At 47.9% G+C, this 17,908-nt stretch overlaps 1 protein-coding gene and 1 long non-coding RNA gene across 2 annotated transcripts in view; one reads left to right on the top strand and one right to left on the bottom strand.

Annotated features, from left to right (window-relative positions):
• Positions 1–1,784: 1,784 nt before the first annotated feature.
• The window catches only part of LOC308569421, a 33,972-nt gene continuing 17,848 nt past the window's right edge, over positions 1,785–17,908 (bottom strand). The window contains exons 3-5 of the long non-coding RNA XR_014000712.1: positions 6,751–6,900; positions 5,949–6,046; positions 1,785–2,170 (exon numbers count right to left, since the gene is read on the bottom strand). This is a non-coding gene — a long non-coding RNA (uncharacterized lncRNA). The remainder of the gene's footprint in view (positions 2,171–5,948; positions 6,047–6,750; positions 6,901–17,908) is intronic.
• Positions 10,221–17,908, top strand: part of NEBL (nebulette) — a 190,435-nt gene continuing 182,747 nt past the window's right edge. Inside the window, exon 1 of the mRNA XM_081163171.1 lies at positions 10,221–10,439. Within this exon, the coding sequence (XP_081019297.1) occupies positions 10,425–10,439 (15 nt within the window). The 5' untranslated portion in view covers positions 10,221–10,424. The remainder of the gene's footprint in view (positions 10,440–17,908) is intronic.

The raw sequence follows: 17,908 nt of genomic DNA, 5'->3' as shown, positions 1-17,908 counted from the left end.
ACAATATAAAGAAGGGCCTTTATTCTCCCCTTAAAACATGAATTGATTGATTGAGCCTGTTTTGAAAAGAAGTTCCCTTGAACCCAGGAAGATCTGCATACTGCAGTTTCACAGAAGGAAGATGCCTCCATACTTTAGCAACAACAACAAAAACGACGTGGCTCTTTACTAAGTAACCGGCATGAGCTTTCATGTGTTAGGAGCAGAGATTTCCAATGGAGGAATTAGAATAAAAACATCAATAGATCCATGCAAAAAACAAAAACAAAAACAAAAACAAAAAACAAATTCACCTCTAAAACACTACTGGCCTTTTTGACTTTTTTTCTTCCTAGACACCAAAACGCTCACCTTGTACTTATATGATTGAATTACCAAAGCAATCGCAGATCTTTTCCACCTCACATTAAGCCTGCTATTAACTGTGTAAACTGCTGACCTGTAAATACAGGTAATACCATTCCAAGCAACCCACACACACAAAAAACCCACCACTACTGTATTGCAGCCCAGTCCAGGACTAGACCTGAAAATCTAAGTATTTAGTTTCGATCAAGGTCTAAAGCTGCCTGAAATGTCCTTTTGACTCATCTGACTGGACTGTAGTTAGTAGTTCGCTTTGCATGTTGCTTCTAGCGGTGTTCTAAGCCAACAACCCGATCATAAACTCTTTGGCTTGGGTGGGGAAAAAGAGGAGCCCGGGATCTTGAAGTGAGGCGACTTTCAATGGAAGCCAAGCGCTTGGGAGTTCCTTTCCACGCTTGATATCTTTCACAAGTTGTTGGTCTCTCTTGCAGTGTAGCCGGAGTGTAAGGGAGCAGATAATATTAGATAATATTCAGATGATCTGAATTATTTGTACCCGCATCTGATTATCTCCCCACCCCCATTCCATATCTTATCTATCATCTCGCCCACACACAGGAGTAGCTATTCAAGGCAACTGAATCACCAACTTCCCCCATGGAAGGTCCTGGTCAGGAGGATACAATACCGCGGGGTCGATTATGTGGCTTTAAAAAAAAAAAAAAAGGAGCTAGGTGAGTTTTGCAGAAAACTGGCGGTCTCTCTCCGCCCCGGGGACAGGTATTGATCTGGCAAGCGGGCGCCGCTGGGCCGAGGCGATCCTGGCGCTTTGAGGGCGAGATGCGCCCAAGCGCCGCTCTGCCTTTCAGCTCCCGGGTCTGCGCGCGGCGGCGCCCAACATGTGCTCGGGTTGGGCGCTCACAAAGAAACTTTGGATTTCCCCCATTAGCAATCAATAATGTTAATGCCTCTGCACGGACATGTCAGTGAGGGATTGAAACGCTGAAGGATCCCCAGCGTTAGTCTACAGAGAAAGGAGCGGGGGAGGTGGACATGGGCGGGGGGGGGGGAGAGAGAATAAAGCAGGCTTCACTGCGCGCCCCCTCGCAAAAGAATCCGGACCTGCTCAGCGGCCTCAGGTGGTCGTCGGCTCCTGCTCAGCACGGGCAAATCCATTTATTTCGGGCAGCAAGAGCCAGGGATCCCTCTCGCTCTATCTGCCTCTCTCACAGAGATGGGAGAGCATTAGCTCTGCTTTTCCTTTTGAAACGCCTTAACCTCCCCCCCCCCATCCGTATCATCTGCGACCTCCCGCTCCTTGCCACATTTAGCAAGATTCAGCGACATCGTTGCAAGTAAATGTCTGAATTGCTGCATTCTTTCTTGGGAGATCGCAATCTTCGGGCTCGGGCTTGCTTTTGGGTACAGAGTCTGACACTCCCACCCCCCACCAAATACCACTACATTACTATTCTTGGCACCACCGTTCTTTTTAGGTGGTAGTAGCGATACTAGTAGTAACAGTAACGGAGACGGTAATTTTTAATTCACAGACTACGTCTGCGATAAGTCCAGATCCCGGGCGGCTTATTATATTTACAACTGGAATGCTTAATAGGAGAAAAATGCGATGCCCTCTGGGATGAAAATCTCAGCTAAGTGGCACTGAAGTCAGTAAGGCTGCATGGGCGCCTTTACGACCCGGGGAAACAGAGAAGTCCGGGAGGCCAATGGAAATCCCAAATTCACAGTCCGTTTCCTTTAGTTCATTTCCTACGACGTGGCCTGCTCGGGAATGAGGGAAGCCCTCTCAGGCGCGGCACCTGGCCTGGTTTTCCTTGTTGAAGGCAAGCCTCCTCGGCGCCTGTTGGAAGAAATTTCCATTCATTTAAAGAGAAATGCAAGACAAGCTGTGTGTGTGTGTGTGTGTGTGTGTGTGTGTGTGTGTGTGTGTGTGTGTGTGTGTGTCCCCCATTCCCCTGCAAATTTGCAGAAAACAAACCAGGACTTTCTGACCATCTCTTGACCTGATCAAGGAGCCTTGCCTATGTTGCAGCCACATTGTGGCTCTTAGTACTGCAGCAATAATATAAAATATTCTTTTTTAAAAAAATAATAATAATTCTAAATGTGCTGTATCTAGGGCTAAAAACAACCCATGTTGGCGGTAGGGTAATCCAAAAAGAAAGAGGTCGTCCCGAAAATATTCCAGTGGATTACAAGGTTATGAGACAGGTCAGGATAGCGCACAAAAGGGAAATTCGGGATACGCACACAACCGAGGGCTGCTTGGCTGGGCTCCCTTCCCTTTGCAAAGCGCGACGGGGCATTTACTCGGGGGTCGATCCCCTCGATTTCCACGGGCCTTGCCTTCGAGGAAACTCGCTCAGCGCGCTGGAGGTCGAGGGGATTTGCTCGCCAGGAGAAGGCGCCCGGGATCTGAGCTGGGGTCCTAAGGAACTCCGTCGCCCGAAACTTTATGCTTCTTTTTACTTGGAAGCAGCGGTCGGAGGCGGGAGAGCACTCGCTTCCGGGGTTGCAAGGGCGTTTGGCCCCCTAACCCCTGCGGCCTCTGCGGACCACCTCATGTTCAGTGGGTCTTGGGGAGGCAGGAGAGGGTGGGGTGAGGTGAGGTGGGGGCAGAAATTAAATCGGGGGATCCGATTTCTCAACCCGGGAAAGGCGCGCTGGGAATCAAAGCGGCGAGGAAGGCAGGGAACCCTTCCTGGGGCTGGAAGGCATTAAATCTTGCCGCGATCGAGGTCTGTGTCCTGAGCCAAGGAGGGGATCCCCATTTCTCTCTCTCTCGTTGGACTGGGGAGGAAAGGCGGCTTTGTGGGCTGGGAAACCCCGCGATTCTCCGCTGTGGGGCTGGGAGGGGGGTGGGGAAGGTTGGGGACGGGGGGGGGGGGAGAGAGCGAGAGCGCTGCGCTAGTCCATCTTTGAAGCCTGCGCGCTCCCAGTCTGGGCTGCAACCCAGAGGTGAGTGGCCTCTCCAGGCTGCTGCATCTCGGGGGTGAAAAAGCCGAGAGGGCTTTGTGCTTCGGAAGGCGGATTAAGGAGGAGCGCGCTGGGAGCTGCCTTCTCCCCAAATCCCAGAAGGAGAGAGGGAGAGGGGTGGAGGGAGGGGGTCAGCTTCCCCCCTCCCCAGGGCTCGCTCTTTTTTGTTCCGGCCGGGGCCCAACAAATGCTTTTGTCTCCGGCCGAGCACCTCCCCCAGGGTGCGCCTGGGTGCAAGAGCGCGTGGCTCGGATCCCTGGCGGGGCAGGAGGGGGTCGTGGAGCTGGGAGGGGGGCGCACATGCCTGGGACCCTCCTCCACGCAAAGGAGGAGGAAATCTCAAGAGCCACCGCTGCTGCCGCCGAGCCTGTGTGTGTGTGTGTGTGTGTGTGTCCTGCCCGCTTCTCCAGCGTTTCCTCCAGCCGTTTGCTTACTACCTCTATTTCCGACCTTGCTTTGGGGAAATATAAAGCGCAGCCTCGGGTCTTGTTTGAATGGCAGGTCCCAGCCTCTGGGATCTCGCGAAGTCATAAAAAATAATGAAAACAAGCCCCAGCACATGTGGGGAGAGAGCCGGCGTGCGGTGGGAGTGGGGCTGGAATAAAGAACCTCCGCTTCCCACCCTAGTGCTGCGATCGCTGGGGTGGGGACCGCCCAGCCCAGGCGGCCTCCTCGCAGGGTTGTTGTGAAGGTACAATGGGAGAGGGGAATTTTGCCGTGGAGGAACGGCGGGGATGCAACGTGGCCAGCCAGGAAAAACCATCCTCCTCCTCGCCCCTAAGGAGTGGCAGCCATCCAAGCAGCGCACGTCTGGGATTAGGGGACCCCATTACGCAGCCCAAAGGGATGGATTTCAGGAAAGCCACCTCCCGGGTTTAGACAGGAAGAAGGGCATGATGGGAGTTCTTGGTAGGGATCGATGACCCCTTTCCCTTTTCCAGGGTTTTCCCTCCCTCCCCAGCAGCCTGACATCATCTTCCTTCCTGAACAGCTAATCGTTCTTTTTCTCCTCAACCCAAGTCCTTTCCGCAAAACTCTTCCAAGGGGAGGAGCCCTAGCTGCGCTGTGATGCAAACACTTGGCGTGCAAGGAGGTCCCGGTTCGGTTCTCGGCACCTTCGGCCTAAGCTGAAATTCTGCAGAGCGGCTGCCTGGCAGTGCAAACAAACCACACCGAGCTGGATGGACCACAGAGGTCTGACTCGGTCTAAGAAAGCTTCCTGGGTTCCAACTCCCCTGCCCCGCAATCTTCCCCTTCTTGTTTTCTGCCCTGGGTTGACTGCATCAGCCTAAATACATGGGTTCAGGGAAACAGATTTCTCAAGAAGTGTACACACACTATACATTTCCCCCAAAGTTTCCCCAGGTGCGTTGGGAACCGTAGCTGTGTGAGGGGCAAACTACAATTCCCAGGTTTCTTTGGAGGAAATGTCCTTTAAAAGTGTACCATGGAAGTGGAGATGGGGAGCAGTTTTATTGGCTAAGATAGCTTGAAGTGAGTGCCTGCAGAGCCCTTCTCTCACTCCAATAAATTACGTTAAGGATGCCAGAGATAAAGGCAGAACAGCCACTGCCATCACTCTTCATCTCCCATACATGTGGGAATTGCAAAGGACTTCCAGGGCCGAGGGTGTGAGGTCCCTGTAGACTTTAGCACCAGCATCGTTTTAGAAAAATTATTCAGTGTTGAGAGAAATGCTAACACCTTCCTATTCCTGAGGAAAAGGACAGGTCTGCCTTGAGATCTGGGTAGGACTCTGCATGTACCTAAAGGGCAATTCTACTGGTCCTCCTGGCTGAGAACTAAAGAATGTGTATTGGGAAACAACCTGAAGCCTGGTTTTATACTGGGATACTTTCCACACTTTCCCTCTCTCTCTCAGCCTCCTTCCAACTTGGAGTTTCTGACCTGGAACAGAAAATTACTGCTCTACATTGGTTGTCTTTGGCCTCTCCAAAAAAATGGTCTGCATCATCCTATAAGTTGTTCCTGTGTCCCCCACCCCAAAACCCCAGTGCTTTGAAAAGAGTTGTTGAGTGTAGCTGCAGATCGGTATTTCATGCCTATGGAGATTGAATAAATTTTAATAATAACAGTTGCTGTCATGATTGTTTTAAACTTAGTGTTCATTTTAATATTGATGGTGTGTTTTAAATTGTCCACAGCATCTTGTGTTTTAATTAGAAAAGTGGGGTAGAAATTAATAATGATGATGGTGATAACAATAGGTGGCTATGCTGATGGAACAGGCGGCGGCGAACAGAACCTAAGAGTCCCACTTGACCCAAGGGATGGGGAGGAAAGGATGCTGGACAATGTTGTGTTTGGGAAAGTTTTGGCCTTCCAGATGTTGTGACTACAACTCTCATCATCCCTGACCTTTCTTTGCGCTGACTGGAGCTGAAGTCCAGAAAAAGCTAGAGGGACACAGGTTCCCCATGCCCGATTTCAGTTGCAGCAGACACTCACTAGAATTGGTGGAGCTTCTCAAAGGTCAAGGGGGTTTGGCCAATGAAAGGTCATGAGGGCATAAGCCAATTTCTGGTTTCTCCCCATCCTTCTTCTTTACAAAGATACCATGGTCCCTTAACTATTTGTAAAGCAGCAATGCTCAACACCTTACTAAACTGAAAATGTCTTACTTTTGTTCAGAAGGGGCCCCTCTAGTCACAATTGCTTCTTTGCTGGGAGAAAAGTTGTTTTCTTCTCCACCTGCTCTGATTCTCTCCCTGTCCTCATCCTTTGCAAAGAAACAGGGGATGCGTAATCATAGCAGCTTCATTAATACTTAGCACCCAAGTGTTCAGAATGAGGCCCTGCTGCCATAATTTCTAGTGTGGACTCATGCTACAATTGCTTATTATCCAGTGGTAAACATGGCTGAATTCCATGGGGATTGCTTCCCAATAAGAATGTACAGGATTGCAGCACGAATGGGTTAATATTAAAGATACCCCACAGGACTTTTAAAAAGGGACCCTATTAATTTCCAGAGCTATGTGAAAATATTACCCCCTCCACAGCTTATTCATTTCTACGTCTTCCTCACCAGATTATGGAATAAAATGCATTTGCTAGCCTCTAAAGTGAAACCTGAGTATTGTTTCATTTCTGCTCTAAGTCATGGCTAAATAGCAACCCCTTCGATTGAAAGAATATGAGAGAAATGTACCGCACACTGCCAGTGACAGAGGAGGACTTTTAAGTCTCCAGATCCTCTATCTATTGTCTTTCTTTTTTAAATGTATGGAGACAAGGAGGCTTTTGCCAATTGACTTATGGAGAAGTAAGCGTGATGAAGCTTAAGGGATTTAACTTATAATATCAACTCCTCCTTGCAAACCACAACCTCCTTTCACATACATGAGGAGAGGAGACATAATTAGGAATGATGAGCCTCATAAATAAATCCCATGAGCATGCAACAGGGTGCACCTTCCTCACCCAATGAAGAACTTGTTTGTAGTTAATAAGGTGATTCCACAACAGACAGTCTTTGCATAAACAGTACTGTACATTCACCACAGTAGAAGATTCGGCTGAGTCCGGACAAAGTCCCATCTGGTCCAGCGTCCTGTTCTTACAGTAGCCAAACTAACAAAAACAAAAACCCACAGCATTTTTCAATCTAAAGAAAAACAGGAACACAAAACCTCAATATTTTCCCCCTCAAACCTAGACACGCCCAAACCCTAAGGTTGCAATAACACACAAGTGTTGATAGCTGCCACACACAGAGAAGCCACCCACAATTTATTCTCCCAACCCTTCAACCCCATTCACAAAAATAACTGCTAGTAGTGGTTAAGCAAAAAGTACCGTACATCGAATGGAAAGATACTCACACAATCTCTCCACCACTGCTCTCTCTTAACACATTTTCAGAATAGAAAAGCTGCTCAAGCTATCAACCACACCCTTCTCCTGGCTAGCTACAAAGAATGTGCGTTGTGATGTGGGTGTGGCCTTAGGAGACAGCTCTGAGCAGGTTCGGACTGCTCTTAAAGGCAGCACTCCTAAACCAATAATTGTGACTGCAGGTTAGCCCTCATAACAACAGATGGAGTGCAAGGCTTCACACTGGGCACTCCTATCAATCACATGGTTCTTCTGCTTAGGGGCATATGGGAGGGGCCTTTTTGCCATAGCTATACTTTGGGATTGGCTGAGGAGTGCAGGGATCTGATTGGCCCAATAACGGTAGATTGACAGAAATGTTTGCGGAGCCTCTAAGTTCAAATAAAAATATAACGTGTGTGTGTGGGACAGGAAAGAGTGTGCAGATCCTCCAAGTATCCCTATTTTCCAGGGACGTCCCTAATTTAGAGAAGTCGTCCGGTTTCTAATTTGATCCCGGAATGTCCCACTTTTTCTTAGGATGTCTCTATTTTCATTGGAGAAATGTTGGAGTGTATGCGTTTTAAATTTTGGTTTTTTTTTCTTTTTCTTAATTGCTTGTCGTTCTCCTAGTGGACCAGCCTCCATTGCCTGATTTTCAACGGCTGCCTCTAGGAAGTCGACAGAGAAGGCAGGAAGGCAACTGCCCTCTCCCGTTGTTGCTCCCCATCAACTAGTATTCACACGTATGCTGCCTGTAAACCTGCAAGTTGCACTGAGCACTTGAAGCTATTGATAAACGCATCCGTCAGGAATTGGTCTAATCTCTTTAAAAAGCAAACTAAGGTTGCAGTCCTAACCAGGTCCGATTGAGTTCAGTGGAATTTACTCCCAAATAAATGGAATTAGGATTGCAGCGTTTAAGTGATCGTATTTCTGCGCATGCTCAGAAGCACTCACGAATTTCATTCATGGAGGTAAGTAAAGGTTATGGAGCAATCCTCGACGAACCCTAAACGGGCTGCATCCCGCTGGTCTCTAGGACGTGGGAGATCTTCAGAAGAACAGGAGAAACAGATCTGGACAGGAAATCTCCCCCTAACCATGCTATGGGAAGAAGCTACCAACTCGAGTAAACTGGAAGAGTTTTGGCTGACACTTAGGTCCCCCCACCCGCCTTAAAATTCCCACAAATCCGTGAGGGAATGTGCCGGAAAAATGTTTGGCATTAGCTGGCAAAGAGAATGAATGAATGAATGAATGAATGAATGAAGGCGACCTTTCTTTTTTGGAACGAAGCGAAGCCAATTAAAACGGTCCCTCAAAGCCACCCGTAGTTCCCCAAATCTGACATTGTTCTAACCTCATAATCAGGCTGCCTTTGCTTTATATAACACTGAAAGGGAGAAGGCTTGATTCTCTCTCTCTGTCTCTCAGCCCGTGTGAGTGAATGATGGGGAAAGGAAAGGGAGAAAAAGGTGAGGAGAAAACAGAAGGGGTGAAATATACACAAGCTCCTGCTCTTTATCCTGGGGTTACTTACCTTTGGATATACCTTTAGATAACTGCTCCTGCTATTGCCACTCCCTTCTCACCAGCATCTACCCCAGGATTAGCCAACTGTGACAGTGCCTTCCAGATGTTGGCCTCCAACTTCCATCATGCCTGACCATTGGCCATGCTGGCTGGGGCTGATGGGAGCTGTAATCTTGCAATGTCTTAAGGACACCACGTTGGCTACCTCCAGCCTTTACTTTCTCCCCAAATTAGTGTTGATCAGTTTGCACTGCATAGGATTGCAGCCTTAGAATCCTGAAACTTTATGCACTGTTCAAATAATAAGGAATGATTATAATAACCTGTCAGTAATAAGCAACAAGGGATAACTCTGTGCTTTCAGACAGGACAAAGCTTGTTGTTCAATAGAGGGACATGCTTTGGCTCCTGCTATTCAAAACAGTTTTCATTCGACAGTGACTCATAATTTATTATATTTTTATCTGTCTAGAAAATCATCTATCCAGGATGATTTATCCAATAAATTATTGCACTATAGTTAACGTTGTCATATTACTTTATTCTCTTTATTTACTGATGCACAAAGAGGGCCTAGTAAACTAAAACCTTCTTTTATAGCACACAAAAGCTTAGCAATTAATAGATAGCATTATGAAGAGAGTGAAGTCCAAGGATGTTGATATTTGTGGTATAACTGTTATAGAATGCAGACAACATATGCATAACATATATTTAACATCTCCTCAAATTGAGATGGAGCGGATGCTGGTACAAGACCCCTTGCTCATTTGTACAGTAAGCAGACTTTTACTTACATATGCCAATGTATCTGTATACGGATGTATGGTACATCACCTAGAGAAATTAGTTTATTATTTAAGCTTATTAGTGTCTTCCTAAAATAAATGATGTACTCTTACACTAAAATACAGTAACATAATTAGTATAATGGTGAAGGCAATGAACAGCAAATCAGATCAAATGTCACCTTACCCTGAAGTAAATGAGTAGTCTGAGGCAATATATCCTCATACAGTCACACATCTTTATCCCATGTGGGAATAATAGCAGTCTGCCCTATAAGGTTGTTGTGAAGATTTTGAACACTTAAAAAAAACACCTTTATTAGGTATTATAATGTAGTTTGGGAATTTTGAGCAATGCAAAACTACCTACAGCAGTAGCAGTGGTTGCAGAAGTAGTAGCAGCAGTAGAGTTGCCAGAGAGACGTGTGGATCCAGAATTGCCCTCCGCAGTCCCTTATGGACACACACCATTAAGACTGTTTTCAGGGAAGACAATCTTACTCGGCCACAAGAAGAAAGAAGAAGATGAGCCACACAACTGGGTCCTGTTATTCCCAGCCCCCTTGGATTTAGTAACAATAATTCAAGTTGCTCCTTTAAAGCTTCCTTACAAGGGTCCATCGCTCTGCAACGCAGCAGCATTCCAGCCACGAATCACCTTCTCCTGCTCTCAGGAGGGGCGATAGGTTCTGCTCACAGAAACACAAAAGATTGGGACAGCCAGCCTTGCCTGACCTCTCAGGGTTGCAGAGGAGAGACGTTCCTGCTGCGGGATGCCGGGGATTCTAACCCGGGGCCCTTGTACCCTCCAGAGCAGCTGCTCCACCGTGGCAGCAGGCTTGGAAGGGCCAAGGGCAAGAGGAAAACCGGAGGACAAAGGTGGGAAAGGCCAGATTTGCTGAAGGCCTGACAGTAGTAGTAGCAGCAGCAGCAGCAGCACTCCCCCAAACTGCGGGGATGGGGCGCACCCAGGTATGTTATCCCTGCTTCGGTGGGGCTTCCCCTTCTCCCTCCTCCATCCATTCGGGCCTCCCCTTCATCTCCTCCTCTGGCCCCATGAAAAGGCTCCTGATAAGGCCAAGATTCAGGGGCTAAGCCATAACGCTGCTCTGAATGGGAGCCCCCCCTATCGACGCCCCCTTGGGCTTCTCTTTCTCTGAGGCCTGGTCGTGGGTTGGCGGCCCTGCGCAGGGAAGCCTGTAGGGTGCCCCGTGGCCCCGGGGTGGAAAGGCTCCCCCTGGCCTTTGTGAAACCCCCGGGCCTTGTGTTGTGTGTGGGGTGGGAGGGTTGAGGGGGGAGAAGGCTGCCTTCCTCCTCCACCCCTGGATTCACCTGTCAGGGCGATCAGAGTCCGGCCCCGGTGACAAAAGAGTCCCTATCGAGGCCCTGAAAGGGGCGCTTCAGGTTCACTGCTTCGCGCCGAGGCTTCGGGGGAAGCGGCAAATGAGCGCGAAAACGGCCCCATTCTTGCCCGGGGAAAGACAAGCGGGCGGCTTCACGCCTCGGCCCGCCAGGCTTGCCGCCAGGCCTGCGGAAAGCGGACAGGCCGCCGCGTAATCGCCAGAACAATTTCATTTCCTCTCCTCGGCCTTGCAGGCCTCGCTCGCCCTCGGAGGGGGCAGCCTCAGGCAGGAGGGCAAGCAGGCCGGGAGGAGAGAGGGCCGGGCAGCGGGGGCGGGGAAGGCCCGAACCCTGCCTGTCCCACTGGGAAGAAGGGTAGCCGAGGGGGACCCAGAAGCCGAGGGGACCCCAGTCCAAAGAGGAAACAGAGTAGGCCTAGCAAGAGCAATGTCGTCTGTTGCTTCTGCTGCTACTCTGGTCGTCAAAGCCAGGGCCCCGCCAGCTCTCCCCCCGCCCCAATTTAGGCCAAGGCTGCCATCTTAACCGTGGCTACTCAGACGTAAGTCCCATTCAATTCAGCCGGGCTTACTCCCAGGGAAAGCGGGGGTGAGGAGTGCAGCCGTGGTCTTTCAGGTGCCACAGGACTCCTTGGTGTGCGTTTTGCAGGGAATGGGATCATTGGAAGACTTTTTTTAAAAAATCATTATTGATTTTCATGTAAGTATAACATATAACTACAGTAGTTTGTCCAGTGGTACAGTCGTATTAAGTTTCATATGCAGTACATGGTACACAAGCAATACCTTTGTTTATGCATTATCAATTCAAATATCCCCTCCACAGAGATTCTTGTGTTGTGGGTGGAATAAAAGTATCTTCTGTGATCATTGAAGACTTGTTCCATTTGAGGAGAAAGAGGAATAACTCCTGGGACCCCCTCCCCATGGGTTTATATTCCGAATTCCAGTGACCTTGGGGGGTGTTATTGAAAATAATACATAATAATAAAGCCGGGTTATTTATCAGAAGAGTATCCCACACATGCACTTGTGCTCCAAGCGGTTCACTGGAAACAAAAGCACAAAACCTATGCTTCATCAGAGTTATATCAATGGAACAGAACATTAACAACACAGAAGCTACAGTTTATTTAGAATACAGTGAGAATGTATGCAAAAAGTGAGCATAAATTTCAGTGACAACAGTGAATAACTGGGCGGAGGGTGAACGATCCATCATGGAATTTTGCACACGCTCCATTGAAATGAATTTGCACCAAGGCAAAAGGGCCCTCCAAATGCAGCTAAGAGCTTCTGAGACTCCTCAGTTTAGAAGGGCAACCTCAACGTTCAATTCAATAGGACTTGCTCTCTAGTAAGTGTATTTAGGATTAGAATCGTAAATTAAGAAAATGCTTAACCCCTCCCCCCGAAATCAATGGAACTGAAAACTGCTTCTGTTAGGCCGGATCGTGCCCAAGCGTTTCTAAAAAGCGGGCGGAGGAAGTCAAAAAGTGGATAAAGGAACCCTTGAATGGTAGAAGATGAGTAATCTAAACCAGGCCTCCGCATCCTGGTGTCCAGTTTAGGACAAGAAAGGGGTGAAAACGTTTCCCAATCTCTCTCCCCCCTCCTCTCTCCCCCCTTCCCATTAATAGAACTTGGCAACCGGCAACAAATCCAAGGCATTAGTGAAATGAAGAGACAAAAGGCCTTTGGAATGGGGAGGGGAGTGGGGAGCCTGCCCTGCTCCAATAATCTGAAATTAACAAGATGTTACTATCTTGCAATCCGCACTTCGAAATGCCGTGAAAGGTTAATATTTATTATTTCACTCCGAAGTTCAGAACTTGGGGTGGGGTGGGGGAGGAATTCAATTAAATATGGTGAAATCGTTTCAAGCTTACTTGGGAGACTTAGACTTTCCTTTTTCTTTTTCACCATCAACATGGGCATTTAATATAGAAAACAGAACCTTAGGGAGCTTTGAACGTGCCCCAGATCAACAGGCCTCATGAGTGTAGGAAAAAAGAGAGAGGAAAACACAGTTTCATGTCTTAGATTTACCTAATGATTTTGTAGGAGCAAAAGCCTCCAGTTCAAAACCTGGAACTGCTCTGTCCTTTAGCTTTTATGTCCACATGACACTGATGCCTAAATCCTACAACCAATAACAACAACAACAACAACATTTAACTGGAAGAGCACTAGAATCCATCGGATTTATGTCCAAGTTAAATTGTGTATTAAGTTCTGGGTAAACTACATTCAGTCTAGTTACATGAGCATCATTACCCCCTTAGGAATTAGGAATGTCAGAGTCATTGGTCTTGAAATATGCGTGCAATATTGGAGGAGATCCCATCCCTTTGAAACAAATGTCGAGTCCTTCTTCTGCGTATTGCATCCAGAAGCATCGGCTGCCTTTGTGTATTGGATGCAGATATCCAAGCTTATTGGGGACTGCAAGTCGACAGCCTTGCACCAACTACAGTTGGAGAAATCCCATTGAAAGCAACGGAGGTGCTTTCGGTCGGCTTCCCAGTCTGAGTCTTGTGGGATCTTGAGGTCTTTAAGCCCCTGTCCTGGGGAGTGTACTCAAAGCGAAATTTAACTTGAGTTCTTCTTTGGAAAATGCAGGAAGGGTGGAACTTATTTCTAAGAATCTTTTTCAGGGTCTCCTTTTGTGGAAACACCTCCATGGTGGGGAAAAACAAACACATGCAAGTAATAACTCAGGCAGCAGCCCTTAAGTGGAAAACCTATCTGCTTAGTAGTAGTAGCAGCAGCAGCACAATATTTTCGTGGAAGAAGTGCTCACAGGGGGAAAGCGTGTTTGCTACTTCTTCATTGTTCCTAGGGAAGGTGTTGTGCCACAGTTGCAGTTTGGGTATTTTCACCCAGTGATGGGAGATGGGAATGTGGAGGACTTGGCAGCGAGGTGAAGGGGTAACCTAAGGACATCGGAGGAGGAGGGAAGAATCGCAAGAGTCAGAGCCCTTGGCGGAGCTACCTCCCATCGGCCAGAATGCTGCCGCCCTTTTCACTTTGGAGAGTGTGGAGCGGGGAGGGAAGCAGCGCAGCTTTTTGGCAGCTTTCCGCCAGGCTTTAAATATTTGCAAAACGCATGGGTTACATCATGGGTTACTGAGAAAGTCCTCGTGTGCTAATCCGCTGCTGAGCGTGGGGAACGCGCCAGGGAAGGCAGGCAAGCCGCCTTCCTCTTCGGCCGGCTTCCCGGTGACAGATCCGAGAGTCGTCTTCTGCTTTCATCGCGGAAATAGACATGTTACATCTATCTGGACAAATTAATTTTTTGACGGATTGGTGGCATGATCGCCTTTCAGGATATTTGCAGGTTTCTCTTGAGCTGCAGTAAAGTCCAGAGACAGGAGAAGAAGAAAACACGCGGGGTGAAAGGGAAGGGGGAGAAAAAGGAAGAAAAACAGTCCGGAGTCTTAGGCGGAAACCGGGCTCAGAATAATATCTGCTCGCTCGAAGCCCAAGGCTCTCGGCGCATTTTCCCAAGATAATGCCCCCATATTCCGAATGAGCGATCAGAGAACTCCGGTATTGTTAAGGGAAATGAGAGGAAGGGGAATGACGTGGGAGACAAACAAAGGCATTTCTGAATCGGTTTGGGTGATTGACGTTTGGGGGCTTCGTGACTCCAGGGAATAAGACTCATTACCGGGAATACACCAAAACATCAGCCAAGATTAGAACTCTGGATCGCTCCAAAATCCCATTTCGCTTTAAATGATCCCCGGGAGAATATTATCCCTTAAGATAAATAAAATTCCTTTACTAAACATTTTGTGTTTTAGTGCATCAAAAGTAGAGGAAGATGAAATGACTACTATGAGTAGCAGTAATAGTCAGCAGCACTAACAATGATAGCAAAATACTTAATTCGCAAACGTTCTTCCTGGTCCTTTTAGCTAGTTAGAAAGAAATTGCACTGAGATCCATATAATTAAATTATTGTTACATGCATGTTAACTGTGGGAAATCTATCTATTTTCCTCTAAAGTGTGTGTTGTGGACTACCAAGAATAAAATGAAATAAAAGGAAGATAAAGTAAACAAATTAATAATTCACAAGCAATAACGACAAAATTAAATATGGGACGGGTCACCTGAATCGTAAGTCTAGATGGGCAAATCTGAGAGGTGCAGAACGTATGTTTAGAACAGGCATACATTGTAAATTAGAGAGTAATTTCAAGGCATTTCAAGGAGGCACATCCATTCAATTTGGATGACATTTTGCAATCTGCAAAGGCCCCCCCCCCATTCTTTCGGGCAGGAGAAGACGATTTGTTTGGAGGGGTGGAGGGCAGTTGTCCTGCGATGCATCTCTACAGGGCAGGAAATGGGGCAGAGTTGATGCTGCATTCTTATTGTTTTGCTGTTGTTGATGATAAAGAAAATGATGCCCCCCCAAATTCCCCACCGCAAGTTGGTAGCGTGCAGACTTGCAGCTACTGACTCTTGTCATAGTCCCTTGCAGGACTCGGAAGGCAAATCACGAGAACCCAGAAGGAAGAGGGGAAAAAAATCTTCCAGATCTTGGAACAACTGTAAAGTGGTTTTAATTTAGAACCTGTTAGTTTCCATGGAGGCACGTGAAAGGACCAGCTTCACAGCCTTATGCCTCTGCCTTCTTGTATAGCAGTTTATCAACCCTGCGGATGTTTCTCCAAAGCTTCTCGGATATCACATCATTTAAAAAAAAATTATTAAAGGTTTTCTTGGTATACAATAGTACGTGCATGGCCTCTTTTTTCAGGTTATAAATGTCTTTTCTACCGATCGGTAACATTTGATATGAGACATGAGTGTTGCATGCAGTATAAGGTTGGGGGAGAATTGGAGGGGTGGGGTGCTGAGGCTTATATTCCTTTATATGGTGTACGTGTGGGGTTTTGTGTCAACTGGGTAGGTTCTCTTTGTATTCGCTTATTACATTTCCTTGGTTGTGAGAGGGATTGGAGGGGAGCGCCCAGGGTATGGTGGGTTGTCTGTCGTTGGCTGCCGTGAGGTTAGTTCGCATTTGTGGGGGGAGAGGAATTATTGGGTCAAGACAAGTAAGCCATATTGATTCGTATGATGTCGGTGGGTTCTTGCTGTTGTCTTGTTGGGCTGTGTATAGGATAAAAGGGAGCCATACTGGGGTGAAGGCGTGCTCTTCTGCTTCTCCCGGTGTCAGTCTATTGGTTAGCTTTTCTAGTAAGGCTGTTTCCCATACGATTTGGTACCAGTGCTCCATGTTCACTCCTGACAGGTCTCTCCAGTGTCTGGCTATGATATCATATCATTTGGAAAATCTTGGGGTTATTTTTTTATTTTAAAAATAATGCTTTCTTCCCATTATGAATTAAAAAAAATAGGTGTGCGTAAAGGTCGTGTCACAGGAAAATTAAGATTATTGTCATCTTATCCGAGCTCATTCTCTTGGCTTCACCCACCCACACAGACAATCGTGTCGTCTAATTATTTTCTGAATTAACGGAGAAAGGCTGTTTAACTCAGCGCTGGAGTGCTCGAACAAAGTAAGGACCCCCCCCCTCCCTCGGCGGAATGAATGCGCCAGGCCGGCATTCCGCGGGTGGGATGAAGAGGCCTCGTACTTTGCGAAGTGTTTCAGTCCATTCGCCTCGGTTTGGTTGGCTGCTGGGCTGGAAGGAGAGGGGACCAGACTGGGGGGGGGGGGAGGAAAGCCAGGAGCTTGAGCACGGACTCTTGTACATAAGATCCTTTAAATTAAATGAAAGGGTGAATGGGGGGAAGAATCCGGCGGCTGCATCAACTTTTTTTGCTGCTTCGGGTGTAATAGATGAATGAAAATATAAAATGGACCCAAGTCAGGGAATTCAGCTTGAAACAGTGTCAAGGTGCCTCGTTGTGGGCTCCCAGGGAAAAGCAAGAGACGTGGACTGAATCTAGGGGGTGTTTGCCTCCTTAGTTAAGTTAAGAAGTTCGTATGTATGTATGTATGTATGTATGTATGTCATTGTTTTTCTCCCCTCCGGACGGGCCAATGGACTCCACTTGTAGTTTGCCACGTCGAGATGGATCTTCCCAGAAGACCTGTCCGGGTTGGAGACTAAGGCAGAAAACCAGGGAACCTCCCTGCGGAATACGCGCGCGGGCGGGGGGTTGGCTTCCCAACGTTTTAGAGGGGGGGGGGGGAGGCAGGGCTCCGGCAAAACCATTAAATCTATAGCTCACCCACACTGTCGCTTAATGTGGATAATAGGCTTCTTGCACCTCCATTCATTCTCCGTTGCCCACACGACGTTCTCCTCCAAATCACTGATTTCCTACTCTTTCCCCTCCCCCAATCCGGATCCCCCCCCTTTAACACCCTCTCTTTTGCGGGGAATCCCTGGTATTTTGAGAAAATCCGGACTGAGGGAGGGGAAAACGTGAGAAGAGGATGCTTTGGTAGGAAAAGAACGTCGTATGGACAACGGAGAATTAATGGAGGTGCAAGAAGCTGACTCGCATCCACTTTAAACGACAGTGTGGACAAGCCCTCACTGCACCCAGCCGGAGCTGCTCTAGTCCAGAACTTCTGCACTATTTCGAAAACTATTTGCAATCATGAAATGCAGCGGGGTGACACAGGTCGGGGAGGGAAGTGTCCCGCATCCCTTCCTCTTCTACATTTTGCTCATTCCCGAAAGCTTCACCCGTTTCCCAGAAAAAGGTGTCCCCAGGATTCCTTTTAAATGCACGTGAGGGATTACTAATCCGATTTCCGGAAGGGCAATTCCATGCACGGCGGTATTAGAAAGGATGGGCATTATTGGACTGAAGCAGCCGGCCCCCCTAAAAAAAAAAGCATTACACGCGCGCCGGTTGCTCAGGCTGTCCAAGGCGGCTGTGCGGACGGAGCTTCGAGCAAAGCTGAAGAGAAGCAGTAGAGACGCCGCAGCCGCCTGGACTGACGGCTCCTTCACAGATCTCGAGGACGTTTTGTCGTCCTGTACTAGGAAAACGGTTCTTTCCCGCATCCCAGAGAAACCAGCATCCATTGCCCACGAGTTGACGTGAGAGCACTGCAGCGATCGGGTCCCAGAGAGGCTCTTGAGG

The sequence above is a fragment of the Podarcis bocagei genome, assembly GCF_964188305.1.
Source record: "Podarcis bocagei genome assembly, chromosome: 12".
Classification (NCBI taxonomy): Eukaryota; Metazoa; Chordata; class Lepidosauria; order Squamata; family Lacertidae; genus Podarcis; species Podarcis bocagei.
This window is presented reverse-complemented; position numbering and strand designations above follow the sequence as displayed.